Below are 24,891 nucleotides of genomic sequence, written 5' to 3' on the forward strand. Positions count from 1 at the left end.
CCTAATGAGTCATAAAGGCAAGCATGAACTCTGCATGCTTCCTGATGGAGTGCTGTAAACGCTCTGGATTCACCTTGCACAGGAGGTAAGGTGCCCAATAAACTATTCTCGGGGCACCCTAAAAAAATCTAAAAAATAGATGGATAGTTTTTCACTTGTAAAATGTTACTGACTTGACTTAGCAGAATATAACTTGCATTATTGAAATTCTTGCAAGATAGAAATAAATTTGAGTATAAACATCCCATAATTTGCAATGGACATTTAATTTTTTTTTAATTAACTTAGTACATTTGAATACAAAGTGAGTACAGTAATTAGTTCCAGAACATAGCTAGCTTGGAGCATTCCAGATGCTCTACCGATGCCAGGTATACAGTACCATACCTGTACAATATATGTAATAGTCTGTCTATCTATTGATCTGTCTGTATGTCTTTGGACACCTAATTAATGAGTGCGATGTTTTCAGGATCATACATTGCAGTTGGGGTGGACTTAGCTGCAGAATTGATGGATTGCCCTGGAAAAACCTCATCTCTAGCACAGTTTGAGGTAAGTACTTGTGTTTTTTGTATTATATATTTTTTCTTCTATTTTACAAGGGTTGTTTTGATATCAGTCTTGAGAATAACGATAATCACTAGTTGATTAAAGTCTTGTTTAGTTGATGTTACTTTTATCATGAGTCAGTCATGGAATAACCTCAATAAACACTGTAGATTACTGTAACACCTAATTGTATTTCGTCCATGGCTGTAGTATACCATATGATTCCCTATGAGTTGTGAATGCTGAACACTAATCCTATATCATAATCTTTTAAAAGAATATATTCAACTTTGTCCACATTACAGTATATTGTATGGTCTGCTATCCTCATTATTGCTTAGCTCAGCTGTTGTTGTTTTAGCTTAAGTTTATTATATTTCTAATAGTCACCTTCTTTAAAAGCAATCGGAGGAAATCTTGTTATTTTTAGAGTCCATTGTAATACTGTACACTACTTGGTTGCTTTTTATTTTCATCTTAGATTGGTCTTTCCATTGTGTATTAAGTAGTGTAGGCTTGATTAAATGTTTTGTACCTTTTACTTTTTCTATTTTCTTATCTTTTATCCATTATCAAAGAATCCTGCCCTTTGTCACCATACTAAATCAGACCTAAAACCTTCCTCCTAGACTGCACTGGCAAGTGATTGACAATAGCAACCCCCTTCCTTCAACTGCAACAGATGAGACAAGAACAAAAAGAAGAAATAATAAGGAAGTTGAGAAGGAAGGTTCCATAGTGAAGAACGTGTACGAGCTCGGAGGAAGAAGATAACACCGATGGGATGAGAGTAAGAACGCCACCAGTAATACCAATGAGAGTTCTTTATCTGTAATGAGGACCAAGTAGTCGGCCAGTTTGTGCACCACAGAGAGTCAATCATTTCAACAATAGTAACACCTGCTGATGTTCACTCGAAATAAGGGTCTAGAAGATATATGTGAGAGGATTCTCAAGTAAAGTTGATGTACTCACACCAGAAGATCAGGAGAAGTGTGTAAAAGAAACAAAAGTATCACATCGAGTGAGTCAAGAGATTGAGGTGGAATCTCTACAGACAGTGAAAGAACAGAAACAGAAGAACAACCTGTTAGAAAGTCAACAAAATGGACAGAAGAAATCGTGAGACTGAAGAAGATGAAACAGTCGAGGAAGATGAGAGCGCCAGTCGTGTTAATCTTTCCTGCCTCACACAGGTGGTGGTGGGGTCTTAGAGATGCTGGAAACAGTGCTGAAATATTCTTCTGACACCACTACCAGAACCTTATTAACAGAGGCCCTGTATATGGACCAGGCAATAGTGATGGCAAATCATCCACAGCCTGTCATAATGACTGCTGTTATCAAGGTAATATTGATTATAGTTTGTGAATATTCCTTTTGTTTCCCTAATACATTTGAATTTTGTTTATGTACAGTCAGCATAAGGAATAAGTATACACATAGGTGTAAATGGTCTGGTGACATTGAATTTTGCATCCAGATGCACATTGAAACTTGGCTCCCATTTCTTTTCCTCCCACATTCCTTCCTCCATCTATTTCTCGCACATTCCCTGGAAGAGAGAAGGGAGGGCAGAATAGTGAAAGAAGGGCTGGGAAAGAGGTGAGGGAAGAGACAGAAGTGGAAGTTTTTGAGAATAAACATTTATTGCAAGTTAACAGACCAAAACCGTGAGCGGAAAAGGGAGCGGAGAGGCACTGCTAAGGAGTCGCCAGAGTTGTCAATTGTTGTTTGTGGGAATAATCTTTCATTCACCCAGTAATGATGGTGTTTTTATTATGTTATCATAGGTAAATGTAAGGTTTATATAATTTGTTTATCACTGGGCCCATCACCATTTTCATATTAGACTACACGATATGTATTTCTAATACGAATTGTATTTCGATCATACACCTGGCTACGGGAGCAAGCGCCTGCTCTTGAAACTCCTCTTTGCTCCCTGCCATATTCTGGTTGGGTCTATTATTATTAGTGTTTACGGATTTAATAGTGATTAATCATGGCATTGTAGCCAGGTTAAACCTATCATTGTAACCACCAGACTACTGGGCCAAGCTGTGTGGTGTTATGGTTGTTTTTCAACTCCTATTTTCAGGTATACATGACTTTCTTCATTTATTTTTACTCACTACACGCATACCATATTGTCACAGATAAAAGTAAAAGAAATAATTGTCCTAAGGGCAAACCTGCACTCAATTGTACAGGCATCCTCGCTAACGCCTGGGTTACGCCCTGAAAATGCGACGCTATGCATGCAGTGCTAAGCGATCAATTTTCCCCATAAGAAATAGATAAACAGGAGTTAATGCCTCAGCCCCTTGCCCCATGGAAAAAGTTACATACACTGAAAATCATTGCCATTTCTATAGAAAATAGTATATAGAACTACAGTATTGTACTAAGTTTGTATTGGTACTCACCGATAGGCTAAGGTGGTAGAGTGAGGTGGTGGGTAGTGGAGCAAAGCAGGAGGATGGTGGGAGCGGAGGTGAGGGGTGGAGAGGAGGAGGGTGGCGAGTCACTGAGACTCTGCAGCTGCCTCTTCCTCCTCCTGTTCTGACTAGTTCTCCGCCGCTGCTCCTCCTCCGCTGTTGGCGGAATGTCTCGCAGGAACTGTATCTGAACTGGCAGCTTCACCAGTCATCTTTATGTTGTGAAGTCATACCAACGCTTAAATTGTTGAAACCAGCCTTGGCTGGCTGTAAAGGTCTTTCCTTCGATCCTTCACCCTCTGTTTTCCTCATGTCATCAAACAAGGATCTGGCCTTATGCTGGATAAATCAAGGCTCACAGGCATTATGCTGATTCTGGTCCTCCATCCACATTGCCAGCATCCTTTCCACCTTCTTTATCACAGTAGCACTAGGAGAAGAACCACTTCCAGCACTAACCTTAATCTTGTCAGCGCTGTCGATAATACGCACCGCCAGGGGGTTAGACCAACAATGGCTATGTCCACAGCACGCTCCTTTCAAGTTAATATTACATACATTTGTAGCCAGGTAATGGTCTTACATTGCCTCTTCACTACACTAGCATCAGTGGCACCTGATGGGTGCTTGAAAGACATTTTGAATGGTTATAGTACAGTTTTAGAGCAAAAGCACTTAAGCTCACACAAATGATGTGATGTCCTAACAGAGATTGGCTTGGCATCACTTGGGGACGCTTATGATGTTAAGCTTAGTGAGGGCAGCGCTCCGAGCGGAGAGAGCGTAGCTCCCAGACAAGAGCGGTGATGTCAGAGAAAGTAGTCGGTGACAACACAAAAACGACATAGTATCGGATCCCGGACGTTAATCGAATTTTTGGTCTCTTAAGTTCAGCGACGTAGTACTGAAACAACGTTAAGAGGGAACTAAGCGCAGGACTTACTCTACTAAATTAATTTAATAAAATATATGTCTAGTGCAAACTATAGTATGTTTATACTAAAATAGATCACTATCTTACAAGAATTACAGCAATGTAAGTTATATTCTGCTAAGTCGAGCCAGTGACATTTTATTCAGAATTTTCGCTAATCGAACTGGCTCGATCCCAAGCTTCCAGGATTAGCGAGGTCCAGCCTGAGTAACACAAGATTCGTCACTATAGCCACATCTCCCATAGCGCCTCCACCACTATCACTCCAGACCAATCTGTGAGTTTTTTTTTTTTTTTTTACAGGATTAGCCCACCAGGGCACAGGTCAGCCCACATCGGGGCCCGGGACGAAAATATAATACTAATAATAAATAATAATTAATAAAATTGTTTTTAATAAAACATTGAATAAAAATATATAATAATATACAGTAATTCCTCGCTTAACGCTGTTTCACTTTCCATGATTTAGATTTACGCTGTACCTCCGCCAGAACCGACTTTCACTTTACGCGTGCATCTACTCATATACGCTGGGAAACGGCGCGGCAGGATGCGCCATTGCCCAGTCATCAAAAAACATTACCGAAGTTCTTTCACCCGCCACCCACCCACAGCCGCCCAAGTCAGTGATAGTGATAATGATAGTGAGGATATGGACTTGAGGGTTTGACAAAGAGGCCCTGCAAGCCTATGTTGGATAGTGATACAATTGATACAAGGATACAGGTGAGGGCCAATAATCTGCCCTCTGCCTCAGAACCAACCCCCATACCCATGTGCCCAGCCATCTTTTTCTCCTAATGTAAGTGTTAAAACCTAATGATATTTCTTCTTAATTATTAATTGTGTGTTATCATAAAATTAAGATGTTATTTTTACTAACGAGTAATTGTCTGAAAAAGTGGAGTTTCGGGTCGGGCCAGTCTCTAGAATTAATCCCATATGTTCTGTTGTTCACTTTACGCTAGCTTTCACTTTCCGCGTACCCTATGGGTTCAATTGACCGTAAATCGGGGTACTACTATAATAAGAAACAATAATTATAATAATTAGAGCCAGGATGTTATGGCAATTAAAATTCTGAAAAAGACAGACAAATAGGAACTAAACTTTTCAAATGTAGGCAGCATAAAATAAAAAAATTAAATATAAAAATCTTTCATTTATAAAATGCAAAATTGAATACATGTCTAAACCTTTTGATTAACAAAGGAGTGGACACCTTATATTTTGTGCTTTGTGCCTTTCTAATTTTGTCATTATTCTTCTGAGCTGAAAAAGAAACAATTGTACATTACTGAGAATGTGATAGAAAAAAGTAAATACAGTTGTCCCACTTAACGCGGTCAATTGAACCCAGAGGGTCCTGCTAAGTGAACCAAGTATGAACAACAGAACATATGATTAATTCCAATAGAAACCGCCCCACCCCCAACCCACTTTTGAAGGCACATACCTATGTAGTAAAATAACATCTTAATTTTATGATGGTACATGCACAATTAATACTTAAGAGAAATAGAGAATACAGTCGCCAAGTTAATGTCCATTCAAATAATGGACTCAACTCCTCCCCCTCTCACACTACACAGCCAGTTCAACAGATGGTCGGTCGGTCCCTCCTCCCCCACCCCCCACCAACCGGCCCCAAGGAGATGTGGGATAACTCAAACTAGTTAGGAAAATGTAATTGACATTGCTGGATTCCTTGTAAGATCAGGAATATTTTGAATATAAATGTCATATAATTTGGACAAAAGATACCATAGTTACCTAGAGAAAAATTTTTATTCAAAAATTGTAAGTTTAAAGCAAAATATATGATGTTTATATTCAAAATGATCACCAAATTATAAGAATCAGCAATGTAAATTATATTCTGACCGGTAATTTGTATGAATTTTATGAGCAAAACAAATATCTTCAGTTAATAAAAAAAAATAATTTTCACAGGGTAACAGATGGTCGGTCGGTCCCTCCTCCCCCCACCCCCCACCACCGTCCCAAGGAGATGTGTGGGATAACCACTAAATTTTAATAAATATACCTCAAACTAAAGTTAGATAATATAATTGACATTGCTGGATTCCTTGTAAGACCAGGAATATTTTGAATATAAATGTCATATAATTTGGACAAAAGATACCATAGTTACCTAGAGAAAAATTTTTATCTAAAAATTGTAAGTTTAAAGCAAAATATATGATGTTTATATTCAAAATGATCACCAAATTATAAGAATTCCAGCAATGTAAATTATATTCTGGCCTGGTAATTTGTATGAATTTTATGAGCTAAAACAGGCAGTCAGGCAGGGTGTGGGTGGGGCATCTACCGGACACTCACCGCAGATATGGAAAAAAAATCCTCTTAAGTGAAAAGTTCAGCTTTGGCAAGGCATCATGATGCGAAACGTTAAGTATGAAACAGCAAGTAGGCGGTAAACTGTAGGTTATCACTACACATCATGTCCTTTCACAGAAATACCTGTTGTAAACATATAATAGTACAGTTCGCCAGTTGGTTACCTCAGCCAGCTATTGCTGCACTGCTTGCTTTAGATGTATGAACTCGAGTCTGTTACTTAGAACCTTTAGATTCATTTTATCGGTTTCATGTTCTGTTGGTGCTGAGACAGTTTCAAACATCTGAAGCAGGTGTAGCAATAGCTGGCTGTGGGAGTTAACCAACTTTTGGGCGAGACTTTGTAGTATGGTTACACAATATACATTATCTAAATATTTGTCTTTTTTTGGGGGTAACTAAAAACATATCATGTATGGTAGCTTTAACAGTACTACAATTCTCACAAACTAAAAGTGAGAACAACGAATTCTTCATTTTTTCTATATTGTGCACTGTCAATTTTTCCATTATTCTTCAAAAGTAATAAAACCTAGTTTGTATACCCTAGAAAAATAAGTACAGTTGTACCCCGCTTTACGTGGTCAATTGAACCCACAGGGTACTGCTAAGGACTTCAAACCTAGCATGTTCATTCAACACTGACTCATCTCTCCCCTCTCACACTACACTGCTGGCTCTTCCTCTCTGAGAAATTTGGGTAAAACTACTAGATTAATACTCAACTAGTGATATTATACTGATATTACTACAAATAATAAAATAAGAATTCAGCAATGTAAATTAATTCTGTCGTATAGCGAATTTGGCGAAAAAAAAAATATTATACTTCACCACGTATATGAGTAGATGAACCCTGCTAAGAGAAAGTTCGGTTCTGCAGGCAACGCGATATGAGAAATTGCGTTATGAAACCGCTGCAGCGGGTAATACAGTCAACCTCACTTTACGCTGTCCCACGCCCGCTGCTTCCACGCCATATGGTGCCTCTAGAACCCAGGATGCTCATATCTCATGTGGTGTACCTTTACGCTGGGTGAAGAGTATAATTTTTTTATTTAGCCCATAAAATTCATACAAATTATTCCGCCAGAATATAATTTACATTGCTTGAATTCTTACAATTTGATGATCATTTTGAATATAAACATCATAGATTTTGCATTAGACATACAAATTTTAGATCTAATGTTTACTCTGAGTAAATATGTTATCTTTTGTAAAAATATATGACATTTATATTCAAAATATTCCTGGTCTTACAAGGAATTCAGCAATGTCAATTATATTATCCTAACTTTAGTTTGAGGTATTATTTATTACTATACAGTACCTGGTTTTCCCCCAAATATTTCTGAGAGGGAAGAGCCAGCCAGTGTAGTGTGAGAAGAGGGGGAGGGAGTTGAGTCCATTATTTGAATGGACATTAACTTGGCGACTGTATTTCTCTATTTCTCTTAAGTATTAATTGTGTGCATGTACCATCATAAAATTAAGATGTTATTTTTACTAGAACATAGGTATTGTGTTGAAAAAAGTGGAGTTTGGGGGTCAGCTGGTCTCTATTTCATTTAATCCCATATGTTATGTTATTCACTTTACACGTTTCTCACTTTCCGCGGTACCCTGTGGGCTACATTAACCGCGTAAAGTGAGGGTTGACTGTACTGTATTTTCACCTCACACATCATAATTTTCTCTTCATAAAAGTGAGCAGCAATGAATGTCAGGTCATTGTGGATTGTCTTCTTCTGTAGGATATTCTTTTCAACTCGAATTGAAGAAGCATCATCTCCATCAAACTATTCATAATTTCTTTGGATTTGTCAAAATTTGCTGCATAATAGAGTGCAGTCATCAGCCATGCTCCCCACCTTGTCAGAACAGGCTGAGGTGGTGGTGAAAGATCGAGTGCAATTTCCTTGAACACCTGAATTCGAGATGGAACCTTGAGAAATACAGTCCGCCTTTAACATGCGCGGGGGTTACGTAACAGATATACCCGTGGATGTTAAAACCAGCGATATTTTGCTGCCCCCCAAAAAAACCCTGGCCCCCCATATCCTTATTTACCGTATATAGCTGTGTGTAGTTCAAGTTTTTAAGACCAAATTATTTGGCAAAAAATTGGGGGTCGACCTCTAAACGGGTAATAGTTTCGTTAGGTTGAAAAATATTTACCAGTAATTACCAGTAAACAATGGAAACGACGCACCAACGCACCACCAGCTGTGAGTGTCGGTACAGTTGCCAGGGCAGATCTCTTGCGTCATCATAGCAAGCCCAAAGTAGCCAAATCCATGGTATGGTAGCACAGGACGGTGTAAAATATAAAGTATTCATTTATTAAAGTTTATTTATAGATACTGGACATAAATTTTTGTTCATTACATTTGAAACATCAATCTTTATTAATTAAAATTGAAACAAAAGAAAACTACGATACCGTATTTTCATTAAAATATTTCATCACTAGTATATTTTACCTTAACTGTGACTGAATGAATATACGTATTCTCAGAAATAAATATGGATATATAATATTTTTGCTGGAATGACGTACATATTACAGTGGAAAGTGGGATAAAATCATGACGAAAACAATGACTTTCGCTTTCTTTCGTTATTCAAAAGATTTTACCGTAATCGCTTTTCGAATGGTTTTCAGTTAAAAAACTGTTGTACTTGTACTGTATTACAATAATATTCTATCCTATCATTAGCCTTATAATCCCACAACTGAAAACCATTCGAAAAGCGATTACGGTAACATCTTTTGAACGAAAGAAAGAGAAAGTCATTGCTTTCGTCACAATTTTATCCCACTTTCCACTGTAATACATACATCATTTCAGCAAAAATATTACATTTCCATGTTCTCAGAAATAAATGGTAGTTTCGTTGAAACGTAATGTACAGTACAGTATTTAATATTAAAATGCACAAATAGCTATAAAAACAATTAATACACCCGTAATGTACTGGCTGGCATCTCCACCCCTCCCGCGTCCAAGGTCACCATTCCTCCCAACTCGCTCCCCCCCCCGCTCCCTCCTCCGCCTCCTCCACCTCCTCACCGTCACTACTGCCGACAACAAACACAAATGTTTTGTGAATAACTGCACCTCCACTTCCTATGTACAGTACTGAACTGTACTGTGCTGTGCAATTTTACAAACAATAAACATGGCAAGAAAAGCTATTAAAAAAAAAAAGATAAAAATTTCACTTTACTGTACAGTATTACCCCGCCTAACGCGGTTTCACTTAGCGCGTTTTACCATATACGCGGTGCCTCGCCAGAGCTGAACTTTCACTTAACGCGGGTTTTTTCCACATATAAGCGGTGAGTGTCCGGCTCGAGAGCTATTTTTAGATTCGCCCCACCCGCCACCCTGCCTGACTGCCTGTTTTAGCTCATAAAATTCATACAAATTACCCAGCCAGAATATAATTTACATTGCTGGAATTCTTATAATTTGGTGATCATTTTGAATATAAACATCATAGATTTTGCATTAGACATACAAATTTTAGATGTAAAGTTTATTCTGAGTAAATATGTTATCTTTTGTGAAAAATATATGACATTTATATTCAAAATATTCCTGGTCTTACAAGGAATCCAGCAATGTCAATTATATTATCCTAACTTTAGTTTGAGGTATTATTTATTACTAAAAGGTAAATATTCTGGTTTTCCCACACATCTGGTGAGACGGTTGGTGGGGGGGTGGGGGGAGGGAGGGACCGACCGACCATCTGTTACAGTGAAGAATATTTTTTTTTTTTATTAACTGAAGATATTTGTTTTAGCTCATAAAATTCATACAAATTACCCGGTCAGAATATAATTTACATTGCTGGAATTCTTATAATTTGGTGATCATTTTGAATATAAACATCATAGATTTTGCATTAGACATACAAATTTTAGATGTAAAGTTTATTCTGAGTAAATATGTTATCTTTTGTGAAAAATATATGACATTTATATTCAAAATATTCCTGGTCTTACAAGGAATCCAGCAATGTCAATTATATTATCCTAACTTTAATCTGAGGTATTATTTAATACTAAATGTTAAAAACTCTTGAAGGGAGGATTGGTGGGGGGTGGGGGGGAGGGTTGGGACTGACGCTGAAGAATATTTTTTTTTTTTATTAACTGAAGATATTTGTTTTAGCTCATAAAATTCATACAAATTATCCGGCCAGAATATAATTTACATTGCTGGAATTCTTACAATTTGGTGATCATTTTGAATATAAACATCATAGATTTTGCATTAGACATACAAATTTTAGATGTAAAGTTTATTCTGAGTAAATATGTTATCTTTTGTGAAAAATATATGACATTTGTATTCAAAATATTCCTGGTCTTACAAGGAATCCAGCAATGTCAATTATATTATCCTAACTTTAGTTTGAGGAATTATTTATTACTATACCTGGTTTTCCCCCCAAAACTTCTCAGAGGGAAGAGCCAGTGAGTGTAGTGTGAGAGGGGGAGGGAGTCGAGTCCATTATTTGAATGGACATTAACTTGGCTACTGTATTTCTCTATTTCTCTTAAGTATTAATTGTGTGCATGTACCATCATAAGATTAAGATGTTATTTTTACTACAACATAGTTATGCGTCTTCAAAAAGTGGAGTTTGGGGGTCGGGCTGGTTTCTATTGGAATTAATCCCATATGTTCTGTTGTTCACTTAACGCGGATTTCACTTAACACGGGACCCTCTGGGTTCTATTGACCGCGTTAAGTGGGGTACAACTGTACAGTACCTATCCTCGGCGACAGGACGGGGGTCATCGGGCTCATCGTCACTCAATTCCATAACGGGTGGTGAAGTGGGGGCGACGGTGGTTTCAGCTGCTTCCTCACTGCCGCCAGTGATTGATGGTGTTAAATCTCTCCTTCGGTGATCAAAGAACATGGTGACGGGGAGTTGTCGTCTCTTTGTTTTCATTTCTTCCATGATGTTTTTGTATGGAGCAAAAACGTCATCCATCCCTCGCATGAATTTCAGGGCATGCACCATGGAGGGGTCCATACTATAGGCCAGGTTTTTCAGTGCCTCAATATTCCTGGTCATCTCCCCCAACTTCTCCAACGTTATTTTTTGGTGCTCTTCCTCTTCCTCTTTCGCTTCCTCTTCCTCTTCCTTGCCTGAGTCTACTAACTCCTGTAGATCCTCCTCGGTCAGCTCAGTGTCGTGCTCTTCAATTAGCTCCCTAATCTCGTCCTCTGCCATGTCCTGAAAGCCTTCATCAGCCACTTTCCTTGACAGTGCCAGGGTCTTTCTGAATATTTTCATTAAAATCCATCAAAATCATTTTCCTTGTCATCGTCTTAAGCACCAAACAGCTCCTCCCAGTCTTCTCCTTGAACAGGGCTAGACGGTACGTCTTTTTCGAATCGTTTTCAATTAAAAAAATGTTACAGCACATGTACATTTTACCTAAACTGTGCCTGAATGAATATATTCTCAGAAATAAATAGTAGTTTTGCTGAAACGTGATGTATTTCAATGTAAAATAGGATAAAATACATGACGAAAACAAAAGACTTTACCTAACCTTCCAATGTTCAAGAGATGTTACTCGTTTTTTTAATAGTTTTCGGTTAAAATACTCTTATATTAGTGATATTCTATTCATGCTGTGCTTGATATAATACATTCACGTAAATGTAATATTTTTGCAACTACAATGCTGATGTCAACACAAGCGTGGTTACAGCGAGACTGACTGAGTGAGGGAGAGCTATGCGTGTGTGTGTGTGTGTGTGTGTGTGAGGTTGCGGGAGCGGGCGGTGTCCCGTGTTCGGTGCCGCGCGCGAGTTGAATGGCGCGCGATTTGAATGTACAGAATATTCCTCCGGCGGGGCAATCCTCGTATTTGCAAATCCGTGTATGCTAAACCCGCGTATGTTAAGGGCCGACTGTACCTTCTTTCCATTTGACACCAACAGTTCAACATCATGGCACAAAATGCATTCTTCATCTGCAATTCTGTGGAGTGCATGTGCTAAGCATGTCACATGAAGCATTTCAGGGAAAAGAACTTTCAGAGCTTTTGCTGCTTTTTTCCTATAAGGAACAGCATCTGTGAGGAACAGGAGCACTCTTCCGTGCTTGAATTCATCTGGCCACAGTAGGGACAGGGCATTCGTATAACAGTTGGACGATGGTTGGTTTTAGCAAGTGCCTCAGATGTCAGTACATAGGTAGCTTTTTGAAGGCTGTCCAGGCTCCATGGTTCCAATAGTCACATTGGCAACATACCTTCCAACAGCATCATTCATCTCATCAATGGAGATCCAAATTCTTTTGTCACTCACTTCATCACATATTTTCTGCATGATACTATTAAAGGTAGGGTTTACATACCGTATTTCTCGGCGTATAAGCCGAGGTTGTAAGCCCCCCCCAAATTCCCCCAAATTCCCCCAAATTCCCCCAAATCATGGGGTCACCTTATACAGCAGATCTAGATCATGAACCTTAAAAATTTCTGGTGCATAGCAGCGAGACATTATTTTCTATGTACTCAAAAACTTCAATGTGACTGCTCAATTAGTTGTTATTCCTGAGAACCCATATATAAAACAACTTTAAAATACAACTCTGTTAAAGAAATGAACTGAAATGGCCTAAAATACTAAAATAATAGAATTACTACAACAGCGACATGACATCATACATCCTTAGTATAACTAAAGCTGCCTCCCGAAAGTTGGGAATGCTGTACAGATGCCGCAGCTACTTCACTCCTGAGCAGTTGCTCCAAGTATATAAGGAAATCATTCGTCCTAACTTGGAGTACTGCTCTCATAGCTGGGGTGGCTCTTCTTCTGTCCAACTATTAGATAGGGTGGAATCAAAGGCATTTTGTCTTATTAACTCTCCTCCTTTAGTCGACAATTTCTCTCCCCTTTCTCTTCGCCACAATGTTGCTTCACTCTCTCTCTCTTACAGGTACTTTAACGGGCAATGTTCTGTGGATTTAGCATCCTGTGTACCGCCAGCAAGGCCGTGGGTTCGTAACACACGTCTTGCCCGCGGTGCCCACCGTTTCTCTGTGGATGTCGGTCACACGAGAATAACCCGTTATAGTACAGTACATCCTTCTTTCCTCACACAGCCAATCTGTGGAATGCTCTGCCTTCTTCTGTGTTTCCATGCTCTTACAATCTGTCTCACTTTAAAAAGCTGGTTTTCCGGCATCTTCGTGGTGTAGATTAATACAGTATAACCTTTTTTTTCTATATTTACAATTTCTTTCCGTTCTTTTTTTTTTTCGCCCCCCAGGCTCCGTTGTGGGTCGTTTGACCTGTGCCCGGGTGGGCTAATTCCCGTAAAAAAAAACAAAATACTCAAAGTAATCACTATCTTACAAGGATTCCAGCAATGTAAGTTATATTCTGCTAAGTCTAGTCAGCTACATTTTATAAGATAAAAATTTTAAGCCTAAAACTACCTTCACCCTGGCTGGGAGGGAGGGAAGTTAAGCGCCCTCTCATAATTTTGTCCGGACTAAAGGAGGTGCCGGACCATCAGTTCCCGGAAAATCTGTGGTGTACCTGTACTTATTTCTGGGGCCAACTGTACATCATACTTACATACTTGTCATTGTAGTTGTTTGATGACTTTCAATAATGACATATGTTCTCTTGTCCCTTATCAGCTGTTCACAACAATGCTGGATAGATGTTCACCTGAGGACAGTCTTCTGCATCTCCGCCAGAACATTCCCCTAATAATGGCTCAGCAGCTCCATAAACATGCAACAATTTCCACCCATTTAGTGTTGGCAGCATTTTCCCTCGCCCTGGGACGTTCATTCACATTTGAAGATTATGCCGTTGACTGTGATCCCAGCCTTGCTCTCCCACAACAGGTGAATGTTACCACCAAACTATATCTGTTTTTAACCTTGAGATAAATAATTTTTTATCTTTTAAACCAGTATATGGCATTTGTTGTGTCTACATGAACAATTATGGTACTAAAATTTCACAGTTTTTTGATGGGACAATTTTATTAATTTCAGGTTGTGTTGTTCATCCCATTGATGGCATTGCTTCCCCATTCAGCACAAGACATTGCACTCTGCCACAATTCTTTGATGGTGATGCTCGACTTATTGCACAAGGTGGTTACCAAACCTGTTTGCTTTTATTGAAGACATAATTGACCTTTATTATTATTATTATTATTACTACTACTACTATTACAGATATTTTTGTTGTTATTATTATTATTATTATTATTATTATTATTATTATTATTATTATTATTATTATTATTATTATTATTATTATTAGATGCCAAATTCAAGAGGAATAATTGGTTCAGCACTTTTCTGGATAATGAGATGACTCTAAAATCTGGAAATCTCCCACATCCGTGGAATTTTCCAAGTACGTGTACGCATTTCACACGGACAGGCACTATCACACATCCCTGGAGTGTTAATGGGTGTTGGGGAAAGTTTTCCAGGATCTAAGAGAGTCTGAACTATACATGTCATCACGCACAGACAAACATTCTCCCATTACATTTAAACTGTAGGCACAAGAGATAATATTTATGGCTAGTGAAAAAGTGCATAAACTTTTATTCACAGCTTCTGTTCTAATTGTATTAGAGAGATGAATTTGGTACCATAATGATCCCAAATTAATTCTCTATAAGACTCTTTCAATAAAAGATCTTTAAACAAAATATTTTGTCACTATAATAATGGGGACTCAATTATTTTATGGAAACTTTAAGAAATATTTATACTGAAGTCTATAAAATCAGTTGTAAATAATTTAAAACCACCATTTTTCTAAAAGAAATCTAAATAGCTTGTCTAAAAGTTTGTTTCATTAAATATTCTTCAAAAACAAAAAAAAATCTATATGATAAGGGTGTGTGAAGCATGACTGAACCTGTGTGTCACGGCCAACACTGGAATTTTCCATTCTACTGGGAAAGTTTTCCCCGAGTTTAAATTACTCATCTCGCATGGACAGAAATAGAGGTGTATTTATTTATGCAAATACCACTGTACATGTTTGATATAGTGTACAGTAGTACCCCGCTTAACGCGGTCAATAAAACCCACAGGGTACCGTGTTAAGTGAAAACCGCGCTAAGTGAACAACAGAACATATGGGATTAATTCCAATAGAAACTGGCCCATCCCCAAACTCCACTTTTTCCGACACAATACCTATGTTCTAGTAAAAATAACATCTTAATTTTATGATGGTACATGCACACAATTAATACTTAAGAGAAATAGAGAAATACAGTCGCCAAGTTAATGTCCATTCAAATAATGGACTCAACTCCCTCCCCCTCTTCTCACACTACACTGCTGGCTCTTCCCTCTCTGAGAAATTTTTGGGGGAAAACCACTAAATTTTAATAAATAATACCTCAAACTAAAGTTAGGATAATACAATTGACATTGCTGGATTCCTTGTAAGACCAGGAATATTTTGAATATAAATGTCATATATTTTGCACAAAAGATAACATATTTACTCAGAGTAAACATTATATCTAAAATTTGTATGTCTAATGCAAAATCTATGATGTTTATATTCAAAATGATCACCAAATTGTAAGAATTCCAGCAATGTAAATTATATTCTGGCCGGGTAATTTGTATGAATTTTATGAGCTAAAACAAATATCTTCAGTTAATAAAAAAAAATATATTCTTCACGACACCTGTCAATGGTCCAGTCCCAACCCTCCCCCCCACCCCCCACCAATCCTCCCTTCAAGAGATGTTGGGTGAAAAAACTAAATTTTAACATTTAGTATTAAATAATACCTCAGATTAAAGTTAGGATAATATAATTGACATTGCTGGATTCCTTGTAAGACCAGGAATATTTTGAATATAAATGTCATATATTTTGCACAAAAGATAACATATTTACTCAGAGTAAACATTACATCTAAAATTTGTATGTCTAATGCAAAATCTATGATGTTTATATTCAAAATGATCATCAAATTATAAGAATTCCAGCAATGTAAATTATATTCTGACCGGGTAATTTGTATGAATTTTATGAGCTAAAACAAATATCTTCAGTTAATAAAAAAAAAAAATATTCTTCACACGGTAACAGATGGTCGGTCGGTCCCTCCCTCCCCCCCCCACCCCCCACCAATCCCACCAGATGTGTGGGAAAACCAGAATATTTACCTTTTTAGTAATAAATAATACCTCAAACTAAAGTTAGGATAATATAATTGACATTGCTGGATTCCTTGTAAGCCCAGGAATATTTTGAATACAAATGTCATATATTTTGCACAAAAAATAACATATTTACTCAGAGTAAACATTATATATAAAATTTGTATGTCTAATGCAAAATTTATGATGTTTATATTCAAAATGATCATCATATTGTAAGAATTCCAGCAATGTAAATTATATTCTGGCTGGGTAATTTGTATGAATTTTATGAGCTAAAACAGGCAGTCAGGCAGGGTGGCGGGTGGGGGGTGGGGCGAATCTAAAAATAGCTCTCGAGCCGGACACTCATTGCGTATACGTGGAAAAAACCCGCGTTAAGTGAAAGTTCGGCTCTGGCGAGGCACCGCGTATACGGTAAAACGCGCTAAGCGAAACCGCGTTAAGCGGGGTAATACTGTATTGTAATAAACAATTTACTGTAATGTATACTGTTACTGCACTGTATGTACTTTATTACCAACAGATGCTGTCATCTTGAGTTTACAGTAGGCATACACTGTCCACTCTGCTGAATGTACAGTACAGTATATGTAGCTGTAATCAAGTCTTGTCTTAACACTTGCGGTGGAGGTGGGGTGAGGGATTAGTGGTCTCATATTACTGATCTTCTGATGCAATGTCAGGCCACACATTGTTGGGGTGATGGATCAGTGGATCTCATGACCTGAAGAATGATGTCTTGAATAAAGACAAAAGTTAAGGTGTTCCAGTGATGGCCTTTTCCTGTACATATGGTACTTTCACTCCTATTAATTGTACAGTACTGTATAATAATTGTAGTAACATTTTACGTCTTAACACTGTATTCTTGGCTTATTTGGTCTTGGTACAGTCATGTAAAATATTGCTCAACACAAATTGTACACAATAACAGCAGCTAGCGAGGGAACAACCTTCTACATTGGCACCAGAATATGAACTAAGCGATCCAAGCAGCTGAGCCACCCAAGTGTCTAGCTCGTTAGGATGCGTTGGAGCATGAATTGAGGCCCTTATTAACATATCTGGCTAAGTGCCACCTCGGCCAAAATCGAGTTAAGTACAGTCTCTCCTCGACTTACGACATGGTTCCGTCCCGACGACCAGGTCGTAAGTCGAAAAGGCGAAAATAATACATAGAAGTTCTAAAATGAAATACAGTACAGAAAAAGTAATCAATAATGAAAAAATAAATAAAGTGTTACTGTGCACTTACCTTTAATGTAGTCAGCTGAATGCACAAGGAGCCCCAATAATTTTATAATTAAACATGGAGACTATATTAATTGGATGAAGCAGAGGAGGAGACAGGGCTGGGTGGGTCATCAATGTCACTTTCTTCAGACAGATTTATGTGCTGTGGAAACTTGCTGGTTGAAGGTATTGGATCATCTTGAGGGAGTGAAGAGGCAGCACTGGTGGGGCGTGAGGAGATAGCAGTGGGGGACTTCTTAAAAAATATGTCCAATTTAGACTGCACAGTTTGCCTTTTCTTTTCATTGTAAATCTCCCTGTAGCAAGCAAGTGCATCTTGGATCAGTCTGTCAACTTTTGCAAAATGCTCAACATTTTGATCCATTTCTTCAAACATTTGCATCCCCTTATTAATAGAAGCAAATGCCTCTGTCATTTGTTTCACTGAAAACTTTTTGGGAGGTGCAGGTTCTTCTTTTACATTTTGTCTCTCTTCTTCCTCTGCAAATTTCTGTGCCTCCAGCTCAATAAGATCCTCGTTACTTAGCTCTTCTGTTACACCTTCCACCAACTGCTCAACATCTTCATTATCAATTTCTAACTCCAGATGTTTACCCATCTGCATTATCTTGTTACTAATCTCAGAAATTGCTTCATCTTCATTAAATCCTTTGAAACTGTTCACATATCTTTTCAGGACCTTCTTCCATATTCCATTCATGCACTGACCTGTAACCTCATCCCATGCTGCAGCTATGTTCTTTGTACATTGCAAAATGTTGTAGTCCTTCCAAAACTCTCTGAGCATTTTCTCACCCTCAGTAGCAGCAATTGCCTGAGCAAAGGTCGTACATAAATAATACGCTTTAAAAGTAGCAATAGCACCTTGATCCATGGGTTGGATGATAGAGGTAGTATTAGGTGGAAGGTAGACTACCTTAACATCAGGGTGCAGGTCGTCCAGGTGTGGTAGGTGTCCCGGAGCATTATCTAAAATTAATAAAATCTTGAAGGCAACCCCTTGTTGCAGACAATACTCCTTGGCTCGTGGAATGAAACAACTCGGGAACCAATCCTCAAACAGTGCTAGGGTCATCCATGCTTTCTTATTACTGCGATAAAACACTGACAGTGTGTGCTTGCTGACATTTTTAAAAGCCCTTGGGTTCTCTGAATGGTATATCATGAAGGGTTTTACCTTGAAACCAGCTACATTCCCCCCCAACAGAAGTGTGATTCGTTCCTTGAATGCCTTGAATCCCGGCATGGTTTTCGCCTCTTTGTGGATGTATATCCATTCTGACATGCGCTTCCAGATTAAGGCAGTTTCATCCACATTAAATATTTGCTCAGGCAAATAATTTCCCTCCACGATGACACAATCTAGCTCCTCCTTAAAAGCTTCAGCAGCACCCACATCGGCACATGCTGCCTCTCCACCCACCTTTACACTGTGCAAATTGTAACGTTTCTTAAACCTTTAGAACCACCCATGACTTGCTGTGAAGTTTTGGTCGCACTCATCTCCTGCCTGCTCTTTCAGGCTTTCAAAAACGCTTTTTGCCTTACCCTGTATGGTTAGTAGGGTTAAGGGTACATGCTTTTGCAGCTGATCTTCCATCCATGTCACAAGTAATTTCTCCATCTCATGAATAGGACCTTGCCTTTTATTTGTTATTATTGTTCCTTTTATAGGTGCTGATCCTTTCACTACCTCACGAATTCGTTCCTTGTCCTTCAAAAATTTTTATATCGTCAAGTGAGAGAAGCCAAGGTCACATGAAATGGTTGATACCGTTTTTCCATTTTCATATTGCATTGTTATTTTCATTTTCATCTCAAAAGTAATTGACTGTCTCTTTTTCTTCTCAGCACCATGAGAACTCTCACTTTTACGCTTGCCAGCCACTTTAAAGGGAATTACAAACAAAAATTTTGTCAGTACACAGCTCGATCACTGAACTGTGCGGGCTACGACATGGATGCTGTACACCACGAGGCGGCCCTGCCCAAGCTATCATACGGCTTCACATTAAGACCAAATGTCAGGACTCGAAAATATTTAATTTGAAAAGTATTTTATACGGCCATGGCCGTCGAATGTCCGGGTTGTCGTAAGTCGAGGAGAGACTGTATACCACTGTATCCCTCCAACCCTCTATTTTCTTGGGGAATAATACCTGACTGAGTATGCAAACATTCTTAGGGTTGAAAATTCCCCATTGTCCTAACATGTATACCGAGCCGCATCGCCCAGCCACAGCCAGGAGTTTTAAGCTTGGTAACAAACCTGGCTACGCGCTACTCAGCTGAGCCGCATGCTGCGTGATTGGTGGGAGCCAATGACGTGTCGTGTCACATACCGCGAAGGCTGCTTACAGCCAATTACAGCGCGTGTACAATTCCCCCTTGAGCACATGGTCAGTCGCTCTGTTTATACTGTGTTGCTTGGATTACTCAGCTATCCCGCTGTGCCTTTTTTTCTGTGTTTGCGTAACTTTGGTGAACATGTCTGACACGGGCAGTGAGAGTGATGTTCCTTGCACCTCCACAGGCAGAAAGAAGGGATGCCATCTCGAGACACAGGCACAGAACGTAGCAAAAAAAAACAGCGGAACCAAGGGCAGGCCTACACTAGTAGGGCTACAGGTAAACGTGTTCCTGCAAGAGTTATGGGGCCTCCTTGTTCTGATGGCTGTTATGATAAAATTAGTGCTCCAATTCGAGAAGCCATCCACAAGGACTTTTGGGAGCTTGGTGACTTGGTGTTACAGAATACCTTTATTCAGAAACACGACAAATGACTATCTCCTATATGTAAGCATTAATCTTTTCCTTTTCTTACCATCTTACTGTCTTTAACTTAAACATACATGAAAGTGATAGCGATGCCTTTAATAGTTTTGGAGTTATTAATCATTGAGTTGGGTGTGATGTCATTGAATGTGCAATTGCAATCGGGGAAAAATGCAGTCATCGTTTTCTCTTTCATTATTTAACTATGCTAACATGAAAGTACTTAATTTAAGCTATTAAAAAAAATTTAAAGCATTTTTGGTTTATCGAGATATGGCGTTTTGAAAGTTGCATAACTTTGACTGCGTTTTTCTTGTTTTTCTTGTTGTGGCGCTTAGCCAGATATGTTAATCAGGGCCTTAATTAATCTTTTGGAACTCCCGGAAAAATTTTTCCCAGACCCAGAACGGAGAGGCTTGGAAAAATTTCCTCAGAATTTTTTTCAGAAAATGTGCCTGATTTTCATCCTCGTAAATGCATTCATAGACCCGGAATGGAGAAAGTTTTCCCGGAATTTTTCTAGCCCAATTTCCATTCCGTCTATTGGATTCCGGCTCATCTTGAGATTACTACAGTATGCAGGTTACAGTACTCTTGATTTAACGGAATCTGATATAACGAACTCAATTTAGCAGAAGGAATTTTTTCCTTTATTTTTTGCTTGATTTAGTGAACTATCGAGAATAATTCCGTTAATATGCTCACGCCTCAGACACATGATATGTACATAGAACCATTAGATCCATTATTCATGGTTTACCTTAAACTAGCAGGTTCAGTATTTGTCTTAAATTTTTTCTATTATTTTCAAACTTTTTTCAAATTGATAGCTGCACTCTTTTGACTTTCTCCCCCACACCACTTCCTTTCTGAGACTTCTGAGAAATTTTTGGCATGATGTCTAGGCACAGTAGTTACTTGACCAAGAGGTAGCAGTGAACAACACACGCAGTGGCGAAAGGACACAGACTAAACGAAAACCTCACGTGCCAAGCGGTGCATTTGGTGTGGAATTTAATGGAATCGTGCTCAATTTAGTTAAACTTTTTCACTAAATCGAGCAAAAATATCGGAAATTCGATTTAGCGGAAGTTTTGATTTAGCGGAAAGGGGCGGCTCGAATTAGTTCGTTAAATCAAGAAAATACTGTATAAGTATACAGTTATCCCTTGGTTATCACTTCTAATTGGGACCGCGCCGAGTGCGTGATAACGAAAAACGCGATAACGAAAGTGCAGAACCTATGGGATTTATTCTAATTGGTTCCAGGCACCCAAGACCCAACCCTAATATTCCCATTTTATAACCATTTAGACCCACTAAAGATATAGATAATGTTATGGTAAGTATCAAAAACACACATAGGCATGGCTAGGTTTATTACAAAGTGATGAAAAGGGTACGCTCAATACTGTAGTCCACAAAACATGTAGCTATGCATTCTTTATTTGAGTCCCCCGTCTGAGGAGTCCGTTTTCTCATCGCTTCAGGACGCCTGAGTCATCCGTTTTCTCGCAATCTTAGAGTGCACCTGAGGCTTCGTTATTCCTTAGTAATGACACAGAATTTTAAATTGTAACTGGGGTTGCAGTTGTTGAGGCAACTTAGATATATCTGATTACAGCAAATGTGTTATTGTCAGTTTGTAGGTGAAAGATTTTATCCTCAACAGATGGAGGTGAAGCAAATGGGTAAAAACACCTGGAGGCAACTGCGTGATAACGAAATTCTCAGCTTGAAAAATGCGCTATAACAGCAGGTGTGCAGATAACGAAAATCGTGATAACCAAGTGCGCTATAACCATGGGGTGACTGTTTTGATTAAATTATTTTTTTGCATTTATTCTATTATCTATCAGGAGAAAATATATTATGCTTAGTTCTCGTCACTCTGCATAACAAAAAATTTGTGGGGGTGAAAAAAAAGTCGGCATATTTTTTGGGTATACTTTTACATCTCAGGAAATTATTCTTTTAAGTGTATATAAGTTAGTAGTGAGGTAAGTAAGAAGGCTGAGAATGTGAACAGCGCTGCAGGTTAGAAAGTGAAGTGAGGTACTCTGAGGTGGTATAAACATGTGAGAAAGGTACCAGGAATTAGGATAGCAAATAGGACATATGGAGATAACTATAGCAGATGTGTAGGTAGTGGGACACAGCCTACACCACAGAAGGGAGGTGAAGCATTACAGCAAGGGAGGGCAAAAGAAATATGTGTCATGGTTGTCTCTTGGTATTTGGTATTTTACTTTTTTCTTTTTCTTGTTTTAGAACATGGAACTCATCATTCCACTTATCCACAAAGCACATTTTGTGGATTCCCTCTTGTGCACACTCAAGAAATCTCTGCACACTGAAGGTGTAGGCGTGAGTGACGTGACCGGTGAGAGCGAGTGTGAGGTGGTTGTGTCGGACATTACCGAGATCCTCTCCTGGATAATCAACTGCCTTGTAGCGTCTCCCCAACACAAAAACTTTATGGTAAGTACCAATTGGATAAGTGTATAAAGCAGCATATTTCCTAGTTGTGACTAATTGATCATAGTACTATAGGGATTCATAATAGTGGGAGTTCAACCAATATGCAAAATTACTTATAATTGGACTGTGATCATCTTACCTTCAGCTGTTATGTGTGATTCATGACCACTGAAGGGGGAGATCAGCAATGAAAACAGATATTTAGTATTATTGTTGTAATAGGGATGAACAAGATTAAACAAATGTAAAAATGTATGTTGAACAGAATTATTGTTGTTTTATTTTGAAGTAATTTACTGTGGTATTGACACTAGTAAATGAAGTTGTGTGAAGATTCTCTATAGGTCATCACTGCTAGAGGAGATATTAAAACTCCATATAATATATACATGTAGCCTTAGTAATCGCAAGGTTTAGGTTCCAGAAACTACCGTGATAAGCAAAACCGTACATATTGAAACACAAAACATATGGGAAAATTTAGTTTCTTCCCACGACCCCATAGATGCATCCCTGAACTGACCCATATATACCACAAATATGTGTAGGCACACTAAAAGATATAATACTAGTAACATATCTTTATTAATTAATGAATAACAAGTAAACAATGTAGAGTACTGTACAAAATTTTATCATGAATGACAGTCATAGAAGAATGAGTGAGAGGCAGTGTCGGTGAGATGCAGTGGGTGGGAGGGAGATGGGAAGTGGGTGGGAGGCAGTGGATATTGTTCTAATCTGGTCTGGCTAAGGCAAAGCCATCACTGAAATTATGATTTAGGTGGTGATAATAGAGGTAGTGGTGGTGATCATGGAGCTGGTGATGGAGGGGGAGAATGTGGTAAGTGGTGACAAGATGATGCATCAATCAGTTTGTTGGTGACACTGGCTGCAGCCACAACTGAGCAGCTGATGTCTACCCACAAAATTGAGTGCACTGTAAGTATAAATGAACAACGTCATATTCCTTCTACATTGCGATACATAAATTTTAAATTGTGGAGTGAGAAAGCAGAAAGGTGGGGATGATTAGAGAGTGGAGTGGAAGGAAGTGGTAACACACAATGGGTGTATAACGATGCGTATACTTATCCTTGTCGGGAACATCGGAACAGTCAACCAGAGAATACACACGTCTTCATCGCTTGGCTAGATCAGGAACCTTAATACTCTTATTGTTCACAGGTGCCATGGTGGAGGGTAAGTAAAAAATTGCACCCAAGACAAGCACAGACTAGAAAACTCTTCAAATACCAATCAAAATAGCGCAGGAAAACAAATGCTATCACTGGATTCTGGTGCCACGAGCCGTGCTGCCATCTCTTGGCAGTCGCTGCTACCGCTGGCTCTCGCAGACCCACAGCTATCCCACGATAATTTTGCAATAACCCAGATAACGTGATAAGTAGAGCCCATATGTTATGGCAATTAAAATCCTTGAAAAAATGCAGGCAAATAGGCACTAAACTATTCAAATATAGGCAGCATAAAATAAAAAAAAGGCGCCAACCAGGCTCCATGGTTCCAATAATCACATTGGCAACATACCTTCCAACAGCATCATTCATCTCATCAATGGAGATCCAAATTCTTTTGTCACTCACTTCATCATGTATTTTCTGCATGATACTATCAAAGGTAGGGTTTACATAATTCATTCTTAATGTAGCCTTACTTGGTACACTTCCCTTGGTGTATTTCTCTAGAAATCCCTTCAGAGATTTATTTTCCACCTTCCACAAAGGAATACCAGCATCCATGAACGCCTTGCACAAGTCCATTGAAAACTAAGATTGTCAATTGGTAGCTGCTGTGTATGTTGAGAGAAGGCATGTCTTCTTTTCACCGTCTTTTAGAGAAGC

At 38.6% G+C, this 24,891-nt stretch overlaps 1 protein-coding gene across 3 annotated transcripts in view; it reads left to right on the forward strand.

Annotated features, from left to right (window-relative positions):
- Window positions 1-1,188: 1,188 nt before the first annotated feature.
- The window catches only part of LOC121862423 (lysosomal-trafficking regulator-like), a 79,917-nt gene continuing 56,214 nt past the window's right edge, over window positions 1,189-24,891 (forward strand). For all 3 annotated transcript variants that reach the window (XM_042360698.1, XM_042360699.1, XM_042360700.1), the window contains exons 1-4: window positions 1,189-1,900; window positions 13,991-14,203; window positions 14,357-14,458; window positions 22,817-23,026. In XM_042360698.1, the coding sequence (XP_042216632.1) occupies window positions 1,769-1,900; window positions 13,991-14,203; window positions 14,357-14,458; window positions 22,817-23,026 (657 nt within the window). In that variant the 5' untranslated portion in view covers window positions 1,189-1,768. The remainder of the gene's footprint in view (window positions 1,901-13,990; window positions 14,204-14,356; window positions 14,459-22,816; window positions 23,027-24,891) is intronic.

The sequence above is a fragment of the Homarus americanus genome, unplaced genomic scaffold (genome assembly GCF_018991925.1).
Source record: "Homarus americanus isolate GMGI-L3 unplaced genomic scaffold, GMGI_Hamer_2.0 scaffold31037, whole genome shotgun sequence".
NCBI classification, from domain to species: domain Eukaryota; kingdom Metazoa; phylum Arthropoda; class Malacostraca; order Decapoda; family Nephropidae; genus Homarus; species Homarus americanus.